This window comes from Sinohyriopsis cumingii, chromosome 3 (genome assembly GCF_028554795.1).
Source record: "Sinohyriopsis cumingii isolate HCF-2022 chromosome 3, ASM2855479v2, whole genome shotgun sequence".
Lineage (NCBI taxonomy): Eukaryota > Metazoa > Mollusca > Bivalvia > Unionida > Unionidae > Sinohyriopsis > Sinohyriopsis cumingii.
In genome coordinates, this window is record NC_142963.1 from 128686871 (window position 1) to 128698521 (window position 11651).

Consider the following 11651-nt stretch of genomic DNA (forward strand, 5'->3'; position numbering starts at 1 on the left):
ACAGCGAGTTCCAGTAGCAACGTGGTAAAGCATCCGAGGGAAATCTGGACCAAGTTCGAGGTAACCTCGCAGGGATGAGGCAAATTAAGAGACTGCAATGTGGCTAAAGATGTCATGGTCTATACGATATGTCCTTAAAGATCATGCAATCTGATTATGTGAGCTTTGTAAGTATTTGAAGCCGACAGTCCACGAAGATATCCGTCATATTGATGGGATTACCAAAGGGATAACTCGCCAAAGAATGCATACGAAAGTACTTGTCCATGCTTTGCATAACTCACGGTTCTTTGCTAATCAGTACTGTTGCTGTTAACACTTATGCTAAAGTAAATAATTGGAAGGTACCATCGATAGTAGTAAGCCTGGGTGAAGACGTTTGACTCAAGCAAGAACCCGAGTAGGAACAGTTCACTATGTATATCTCGCTTTCGTTCAAGAAAGTGCTCACTAATTGGCCTCATAGACATGTTGATTGCGAGATTCTGGTAGTCATGTGACTAGCAATGCAAATGGCGTGTTCCAGGTCAAATTTCTCCAATGCTTTATTTTGTTCTAGTCTGTCAGGAGATTAAACACATAACGAATGTTACACTCGCAATCTCTGGGGGAAACAATCATCTTCCTATCGATTTCATGCTTGTATGGCCAAATATGAGGTCATTCAAGTTTGCTAGGCCGGCTAGTAAGAGGCTCTCAAATGTCGACACCGCATGCACGGTGTCGGCGAATTCCAACTTTTCGATAGGCAATTGACTCTGACCCTACACCCCAAAATATATGTCAAAATATCAGAAATAGTGTGGGAAGGGTGAGATGAAATTCGATTATACAGTTTGTAATCTCAGGTCTTTCAGCTAACTTTTCTTCATTTATCTTGTACTTCCCAGAATGTCCCCGTTTCTATAAGGGATGAAATAAATGCTTAGATATGCATTTAACTAAAGAGATGTGTACAATTAGAGATTATACATTTATTTTTATGAATTAAAACTTCGAGTAAAAGAAAGAGACAGTCATGTGTGTGTGAAAAAAATAATCATCTGCTATCAAACGTGTACAATTCTTTTGTTGTAGGCGAGGACAATTTTACTTCAGAATTTTGGTTCTCATAAATGACAAATTCTGTATATTTATAGAGCATTAGTTATGTACCAATTGGAACGATTTATTTTGCTCTAAGAATGCTGATATTTGCTATTCACATTTTTTGAACTTTACCTCTTTCTGTGATCATATAGCCACCCTATACATGCATACGCACACACGCACATACACACATACATACATACATAAGACAGCTATTACGTTCCACGACGTCAGATTGTTGCACTGTGCATCTTTAGCGAGGTAACAAAACGGGCTTTTCTCATTAAAAAAAGACCATATAAGTTCTAAAATATTCCTTTCCCATTTGAGCCAAAATGCGATATTCGTCAGAAAACGTACAAAGACAAAGTCTCGTGGTGTCACTCATATATGTTTCAATGTTCGTTTAGGTCACTGTGAGATACGCGTGTGGAATATATATCTCTTCGACTAGCACTATTTATAGTACTAAGGGCATGATTCAAACTCATAGTGAGATATGGCATTTTCCATGGCTGAGACTGTACCATTTTTTTTTAATTTGAACTCTACCAGCATAAGTAATAACAACAAAAAATATTCTACTTTGCCCTTGCTTTCTGGCGTTGTTCTGTGTTATTTTATTACCGTACGATTTTATAGTTCTCACTCATGAGATTTCAAATTAGCTTACACTGAATATTTAAATATTTATTTTTAGCTGCTTTTGTTTTCAACATTTATCTGTTTTTCTCTATTTACAGGAGGCTGGCATTTTAACCTCCTGCCCCGTCATGCTAAGATACGTTCGACGAAAAGCTGCCATTTTAACAGTTTTCATCGCCCTTTGCTTTGTCTGGATGCAGGTCAACCGCTATTCAAGTTGTGATGGTGACTGTAAAAAATTATCTTTCATTCAAAATACCGTATTCCCATTTTCTTTATATAGAACACAAACACTGATTGAAACACACACGGGAAAAGTGCTAACTAGGAAACATAAAAGACTTGTAACAGCAGTCGATTGCAAGCGTATAATAGAGGGACAGAAAGAGGAAATTACTAATGCCACCACGTGGATGACGAAACATACCAAAAATACTATTCCTGATGCTGAATATTTAAATTTGACATCCGATTGTAAAGCATACAAGAAGGAGCGATTCTTCCTGGACTTCATCGTGACAGAGGAGGAAAAGCAGTTTCCCATTGCCTACAGCATTCTTATATACCAAGAGGTGGAGCAAATGGAGAGGCTCCTGAGGGCAATTTACAGACCTCAAAATATCTATTGTATTCACGTCGACCTTTCCTCGTCAGTGGAGGTTCACAGTGCCGTAAATGCCATTACCAGATGCTTTGATAATGTTTTTGTAGTTTCCAAAAAGGAGACTGTTGTTTATGCTGGGTTCACGAGACTACAGGCAGATATTAATTGTATGGCCGACTTATTGCAGAAGAACAGGGAATGGAAATATTTTATAAATCTTCCGAGCCAACAGTATCCAATCAAAACAAACCAAGAAATTGTGAAAATTTTACAAATATATAACGGTGCAAATGACATCGAGGGGATAACAGGTAATCGCATGCTTCCAAATCGATTTAAATACGTTCACAAGTACGTTCCACAGAACGGAGGGAAGGTAAAGATTGATCGGACAAATGTAACAAAATCTCATCCACCACACAATATAACAATTGTAAAGGGGAGTGCATATGGCATCTTTAGCAGGAACTTTGTTCGGTTTGTTATTTATGATGAAAAGGCACGAGATTTGCTGGAGTGGTGCAAAGAAGTCTTGAGCCCTGACGAATATTACTGGGCAACGCTAAATCATAACCCACACCTTGGTGCACCTGGCAGTTATACAGGTAAGGTCGATATTATATAGATTTTTCTCATGGAGAAGAGACGATAACTCAGTTTCTCTTCACCGAACATTTTATCTTACATTGATTCCGAGTAGTTTAATATGAAAAACAACTGTTACAACTTTTTTATCTGTCTTGTCCTCATTTAATAACTCTTACCAATCCTTGGCGCGTTTTCACAATAAAAAGCCAAATATTTGTGTGGTAAGAGGATATATATATATATATATATATATATATATATATATATATATATATATATATATATATATATATATATATATATATATATATATATATATATATATATATAATTTTTATACTATTCCATCTACATGATATATCAATTTAAACTTGCAACACCTTTGACATTTGAACAGCTACGACATTTTTGTCTCTTTAAAGATCAGTGGTCTTTGATTTGTCTCAACTCTTTACAACATAGTGTAATATAAGACTTGTTGTACAGTATTGATATAATTTTCACAATATAATACAGATTCTCAAATAACATATGGAGGGCAATCAAATACATTGAATGCGGACATAGTTCATGTTTGGCTTGAGAAATTAAGGCTACAAAATGCCTTTGAATGATTTCTTCATTTATATGCCGTTCGTTATCGGACAGTGAGGTCACCTTACTACTCCCCCAACTTTCAGCATGGAGTACAAATATGTAAGGACGCAGATGCTTGATGAATTGACCTATAAGACAGCTATCAACAAGTTAACTTTTCTGCATAAGACCTTATCTCTTCCAGCTTCATTCCTGCTTTACTGTCTACGGCGTATGTAGTTAACTAGATCTTAGTCAATTCATGTGTGGCAGCCATATAGGATATAGTCACTAATTACCGCTGGTCATTGTTAGTCGATGACCGATCATATTATTTGTCGGCGTTAATCTGTGCGTAACTAACCCTTTTTATTCGTCTTAGTTTTGCTGTTAGGACTCAAATACAATAGGCAGTTTTGACTATGTAATTGCTAAAGATTTAAATTTACCCCATGTCTCCATTTTGAATTACCGAGCTACAGCTATTAGCGTTAAATGGTTCACTATTTATTTTGCTTCCAAATATTTATTTTTATAACTTTTTTAAAAATCAGTTTTATTTACATTTTTGCACTACCTCTCATATATCTTGTGTTTGACCAGTGAAGATTTGTGGTTGGTGCTCTTGATCAAAAATACCAAAAGATCCAGCCAAAATAACATAAACGTTATCTAGATCTTTTATATCGGCGCCCTGAGCTTTGTAAAATGTATCCATCTTCTTTAGAATTCAAATAATTGAACACCAATAAATTTTAATGTTGTATCATATTAAATGTTTCGCTTCAAGGCATTTAAAATTCTAGCTCTGGCTAAGTCGGATATTTGTGCTTTTCGTCGTTGTGGCACCTATGAATAATACACTTATTTACATGTTTTCCATTCCTTTGTCTCCAATTTATAAAATATTTCTTAGTTTTTGGTCCGATTGTTTAATTATACTTTATGAAAAGCCCTGCAACAGTTGTTACTTTTGATCGCCGTAATTAATATTTTGTGTTACATGTTGGGATGACTTTGTCTCCGTTTTTTTCCCCCTCGTATCCACGAAATATTTATTATCAAGAACTTCTGGTGACTTTATTAAAAGTAACAGTGTATATCCCCTGATGGTAGGATATTAAATAGATTCATTTGGGGGTGTTTTATAGCTTGGGTAAATACAGAATATTTTTACAATTCTATGTTTAAATTCCTTTTAATTACTGTTTTTTAGCATTGGATAATTTTATTTTTATTGTTCTCAGTTCTAAACGCTTATTGTTTGCATCCTCTACCCGAAACATTTCGTATTGGTACGCCATTCCCTTCTTTAAAAAAATCAGTCTACCTTTGTATTTATCTGAGGAACATAAAAAATATTTTTCGAAGTCATTAGAGCCGTAAAAGTTTTATTATAGCATTTGAAGAGTTATGTTCCCTCATCAGTATACAATGAACCTGTATGTGTCATTCAACTTTTCATTTTATGCCCATTATTGTTTTTGAGCTATGTAGCTATGTGTAATTATATTTACACTGTAAAGCCACTATAATTTGGTTTGCCTAATCGTATTTTATTATTCGTTATACAAACAATATATTGTATATGATTGATCTTCTTGCAAATGATGTATTATTTTGAATTTGAAAGTATATCTCTGTGTTAGTGCATATTTTTATATTCATTCTCTTTCTTGCATTTTCCGTCTGTTTACGGATGACAACAATGTAAAATTATGCTTCAGTTTGTAAAATTATTTTTTTGAAAGTCAATGGTTACTTTTCTACTCAAGAATGTATTCAGTTCAATATAAGATTTTAGCCATGACTCTTTTTTAATATATCTACACTTTCAGTTTTCAAATTTTATTTGTAAATTGGCATACAAACTTAAATTGAAATAGTGGATAACATATCTCATTTTGTTTTTTAATGTACACAATGACTTAGGTACTACAATCCCCCCCCCCTTTTTTTATCTTCTACCAATTTCTTTTGTACTAGATATAAATCAAGCTGTTTAGGATTTAGTTGTTTTTTGGTAGCAATGAATGATCTTAATAATAGTAGTGCAAATCCACTGGTACTTCTAAATCTACTTTCAAATTCTACCGAATTAATTTCTTCATTCCAAGACGTTACATCTTCTTCGATTGGATTTATTGATTTATTTGTTTCCCCCATTAAATATTTAGACAATGAGACAGCCTTATGCTGGCGCATGGCCAAAATCAGTATTACTGATGGAGTTTAAGTACATAATGAATGACGTAATCGTATTTATTTTTACGTACATTATTTCTATCGCTATGTTTCGAATGTTTTGCTTTAGTATATATATCTGGTATCATGTGGATACCTCCTAGAATTCCAGATGCAAAAATTAGAAGGAACATATTATAATGTGTGAGCAACTCTAATTATATTTACTTATTTTCAAATTGCCATCACGGGCTAATTCAGGTGCACTAAAATAACTTACTGGGTCTTGTTTGTACTCATTCTTGCATTAATAAAAATTGCCGTATACCATTACATTATATCTATTTACTTAGTTGTCTTGTAAGTCGCCAATGCAGTTGAATTTGGAATGCTTCATGACAAGGTTAGTTATTGATAATCCACTTTGCTAAATCTGAATCTACTGCTAAATCCTGATCCACGTTGCTATATCCTGATCTACGTTACTACCTCCTGATCCACTGTAAATATAAATATATATATATATATATATATATATATATATATATATATATATATATATATATATATATATATATATATATATATATATATATATATATATATTTGTCAAGGTTTTGTCATTTTGGCCTACATTGAAGATCTCTTGGCAGATGTATAATGGATTGCTTAGGCAAAGAAAGCTCAAGCATTTATTGCCCTTCTTTTCAATATTTATACAGCCTCTTTGAAAGTAATTTCCTGTCCCTTCTGGACATATACATTTTAATATACTTGTGTTGTTCGATATTTATTTGTTTGTTGCGCTATATCAATTTTTTTCAAACAAATTTGCATCATGACTTATCTCCAGAAATTTATTTTCATCTGGTATATCAGACATGTATTAGATTGTATTTTATATTTTCTTTTTCTTCATTGTGTTAAAGTCAGTGTCCAATAAAATCAACCTGTATACTGTGTTATGTCACTCAAGTTTAATAGATAAAAAAATAACTAAAAGGAATTTTACTGGACTCAAAATCTTTAATGTTTGTATTTATCAGTTTCCACATGGCTCAACATCTTTAAAACATAAAAAGAAATATTCGTAGTAGTTTTCGTTATCTCCTGCTTCAAATTCAGACATGTTTCATCGCATATTAGATGTGTATCATATTCTTTTTTGTCAGAATTTTACGTTTATTTTGGGTAATAGTTTCGTTTGCTTCTTTTATCGTTATAAGAAAAATTGGTGGTGGAGTCGTGCGTACTCTTCTTTCAGATTTGATTTTTTTTATATCAACCAAATGTTTCACTATTTTCCATTTACAAATTCATTTTGAAGTTCGCATTACATGATAGGATTGGATAATTCGCCTTAATTTAGTTTTTCCATGTCCACAATTTTTTTTTGGTTCTTTTTATCTTATAATTTGTCCATTATAAATGCCAGATTGATTTAGTAATATTTGCACAAGTTATATATTCCTGCTGTATTGGGTAATGCCACGTTCCATTTGGTAAACAGGCTTTTTGTCACCACAATTGTATCATGTAATATCTTCAGCCCTTTATACTACATTGAAAGAAACTCTGCATCCCCTCGCAAAAATTAGTTATATTAACTCTCCCAACAAATAAAAACTGTATGATGGGAATCCCCCCCCCCTTTCAGTTGGATGCTTGCTACGCCTTAGACTTGTTCAGTTTTTTAGACATCAATCTAACTTTGTTTATGTTTCTAAAATTATTGTGCCACACGTATTGTGAAAAGTTTTATGATACCAATTATTTTTTATTTCAACCTGTTCAGATATATGAAAACTAAACTGGTACAGTAAAAGTAGATTTGAAGATTCTCTGTCTGTCTGTCCGTCTCTCTCTGTCTCTCTTTCTCTCTCTCTCTCTCTCTCTTTATATATATATATATATATATATATATATATATATATATATATATATATATATATATATATATATTCAGTTATATGGTCATTTTTTTTCTCCGTTAACTTTACATTGTCAGAATCGTTCAGTATTTTACGATATTGCACACCTTTATATTGCGTTCACATGCATAAAGGAACTACTTTCTATTGTAAACAAACAATGGACGCAGACGCCAGCACTTTTGATTTGTAAACAAATCATGTACACTCGCGTAGTATGCTCTTTACGTTTTGGTTGATTACAATTGTTTCTGAATGAAGTAAAGCAGATGCTCCGTGGACTGCCACATACCAGCTGCTTTGGCACATTCCGCGTTAACATTTTTGATAAAATGTTTCGGATTTAGGCTAGCTATACAGTAGAGGTCAGAAAGGTTCCTTACAAATAACATACAAGTGACAAGGAATAAACTTTCTTCTTTAGCTGGTAATAAGAATGGCAAAGAATATACTTTAAGTTTTACATCCTGAATTTGCCCCAAATGTACTTTCTTAGTTCTGCAAATCCGAATTACATGAGCCATGTTATAGGTTATCAATCTTGATTACACATTACGAAATTGTACTGTAATTTCGAATATTAGTGCAATTAAATCCTCCTTACTGCACTAAAAATGAAATAAGCATTTAATTCCGTAGCGTCTTTTTGATAATTGCAATTGAAAGACTTCATATTTTTCCCACATTATGATTTCAAACATTCAATGACAGAAACAGAAACACATTTGCAGATGTCAGCACGCTTCTCCCTCGCTTGTTCAGTCCGATTTATTTCATGTGGAATTGCCACATATAAATCCAGTCCATAATCACGAAATTTCGTAAAATCGAGAAAAATACCAAACTCTATTCATTCCAGATCAAACGGAAAATTTGTTGCAATGCGCATTCATTCATAATATCACTCCAAATTTCAATTTTTACCAGAAATGCCATTTTTTTTTGAAAGGTATGTCGAGCGCGCGACTAAGTTCAAATTTATCTGGGCGGAGTTATGTGCGCAGTAATAATGTTGTTGTGTAATGATGAATCTGCGCATGTGTATTTAGTTTGGAATACGGCATACATTCAGTTACTTTGTTTCTTGTAGTGTATTTTGTTAATATAATTAAACATTAGGTAGAATAAGAAATTGAGCATATAATAAATAGGTTACTGCATTTGTATGCGAAAATGTGAACTGATTTTGTCTGATGGATATACTGCACTCCCAAGGTCGTGCAGTATTTACATTTGAAAAACTCGTTCATATTTTCCCATACAAAATGCAGTAACCTATAAATATAATGTATGGCCCGCGAAAGTTACATTTTTGGTCCATGTGGCCCAGTGTTGAAGATATTGGGCCACCTTCTAAGTAGTCCTTTTTTGTTGATGAGATTTACACATCACATTTTTCTTTATATATACAGCACAAATGTTCTCACTCATGTATTTAACAACGACTTTTTCGTTTGCTCCGGTTAGATCATGGTAACCGACAATAAAAGCCTTTGAATCAGTGAATGAATCAACAGTTCAATCCGTCGTCTTTCTATCTCTCTAGCAGTCTGTCTTTTTCTGCATTCCTGTGCCGCCAATGTATGTATGTATGTATGTATGTATGGATGGATGGATGGATGTATGTATGTATGTATGTATGTATGTATGTATGTATGTATGTATGTATGTATGTATTAGGTTGTACAGTATAATCTTTTCACTAAAAAATTCACTTTTCATTCCAGGTCCGCCTGACAAGAAAAGATGGCTAGCAGTGTTTGCCAAATGGGGCCAACACTGTCATGGGAAGTACGTGAGAGGTGTGTGCGTGTTCGGGGTGGGGGATCTTCATGAACTAGTGGCAAGGGAGGAACTCTTCGTCAACAAATTCCATCTCACGTATCAACCACTTGCTCTTGACTGCTTGGAGGAATGGCTCTACAATAGAACTTTCAACTCAGAAATTGTAGATCTTGACTTTTATAGAAAATTACCATTTATTCTGAAGTAAACAGCTTGTGTTAAAACGTGCTGTTTGTGCTGCGGTTGTGTGTACTGTGTGTAATAATAGCGGGTCTTGTGCATACAACATTTCCACCACTCAGTCTAATGTACATGTCGCTGCACATACATCAGCAATGCAAACTTGGAATTTTGTTAAACATCGAGTAAGATACTTGTTTACAGAGTATGACGTATTTAACTCCATGTAAGGTTGGGTTTTTTTTGTTGCTATGATTTTACAATGGAATCGTTCCTTCCATTAACATGCTCACAAAGTATTTCTTGATATATACATGTACATAAGTAGTTTACCACCACCCTTCCCCGATGTTTGTTGATTCCACTCTTTGCTGACATACATATTCATATTTTGAAACAGCCCATATGTTTCGTCAGATATGTGGGAACATATAATCTGATATCGATTTGAGTCATAAATGCTTCTAGAGTCAATATAGAACGGAGAAATAACAGGATTAATGCTCTGCGGATGACTCCAGTGTAATGCATCTAGTTTTTAGGCTTATATGCTACAGTTTGAAGACCTTTTAGCAAAGGGATAATCTAATAAAGCCAGGGAATTTTCTGTATTGCGAATGCATTCCGGAGATGACAGTACACAGGTGTTATTACTGCGGCGAGCTTGAAGAGTCGTCTATTTTTCTTTACTTATTTTGTCAAAGAATAATAGCGGGTGAATTTGCATTATATATATATATATATATATATATATATATATATATATATATATATATATATATATATATATATATATATATATATATATATAGAGAGAGAGAGAGAGAGAGAGAGAGAGAGTCTAAATTCCTTTCTTTTGTTTTTCTTGCTCAAAGAGGTTGTTTCCAAATGTTTTAAATATATGGCAGAAGCGACAAACAGAAGTTGAAGTATAATAAATACCCATGAATATGAAAGAACTAAATCCGCACATAGACATACCTATTTTATGAGATAAACTTACGATATGACATACGGTGTGACATACGATATGACATACGGTGATCATTTCTATTTTAGACATTTCAGTCTTTTATTCATAATACCAACTCTGCGAAATGTATGCTGTACTATCATGACCGGGTTGTGCAATACAACTGGAAAAATTTTACTGGTACTCGTCCTTTGTTCTTAATATGCACCTTGTATGACGTGGCAAGTACAAATTAATAGACAAAGCGGCAACAGAGGTATCATTATTATAATCTGATTTATTATATCGATTCTTTTTGTCTCATGCTACATGTCTGCGGAATGATGCCCCAGTGCTAGATATCACTAGAAAATGCTACACGGCAGACATCGCAGCGAAATGACTGGAAAAAAGTGTTAAAGCTACGTTAAAAATCCAAATCTATCTCTCTCTCTCTCTCTCTCTCTCTCTCTCTCTCTCTCTCACACACACACACATACACACACACACACACACACACACACACACACACGATTCATGTTGTCAATACTATTACATTCAGCATTCCTTAAACCCAGAATTTTACTTAGAAACCATGAACTAAAGAGATAATACAGCAATGTAAGGACTGTAGGTTGTACCTTTTGTCGATATCACTGGCGCGAGATGCGAATCACAGCAGCGACATTCCGACAGCGACGGTGTCATTGCCATACCACAATGACATTTCTTTCTGAGACGTTTGCTCTCGACCTATTGACCTTGGAGTCAATATCATATATTTGACAGCAATTCTTTGATCATGTGTTCGACAAGCTCGCCTTGGCCGCATTGTTTACTTACAAACGTAAGAAAAACAAAATATTGTTCATTTGACCTTGTGTAAAAATGTTATGTAACTTCTATGTATTAATAGTGTTACAAACCAGAGGTATTTGCTTTGACCGAGCGGTGTCAAACCCTGATGCGATTCCGATAGAAGTCATAAGTTTACAATAATTCCAAAGACTTCCATACAACTTCTGTTGTAAATTAGAAAGCCCAACGTGACCATTCTATAAATAATTTTACTCTAATTAATACAAGACCACAGATCTCAAAACTTTCAAATTGTCTA

At 34.0% G+C, this 11651-nt stretch overlaps 1 protein-coding gene across 5 annotated transcripts in view; it reads left to right on the plus strand.

The window, feature by feature from the left end:
- LOC149803824 (N-acetyllactosaminide beta-1,6-N-acetylglucosaminyl-transferase-like) overlaps positions 1-10732 on the plus strand; it is a 90001-nt gene extending 79269 nt beyond the window's left edge. For all 5 annotated transcript variants that reach the window (XM_089953639.1, XM_089953640.1, XM_089953637.1 and 2 more), the window contains 2 exons: positions 1833-2943; positions 9345-10732. In XM_089953639.1, the coding sequence (XP_089809765.1) occupies positions 1863-2943; positions 9345-9610 (1347 nt within the window). In that variant the 5' untranslated portion in view covers positions 1833-1862 and the 3' untranslated portion in view covers positions 9611-10732. The remainder of the gene's footprint in view (positions 1-1832; positions 2944-9344) is intronic.
- Positions 10733-11651: the final 919 nt, after the last annotated feature.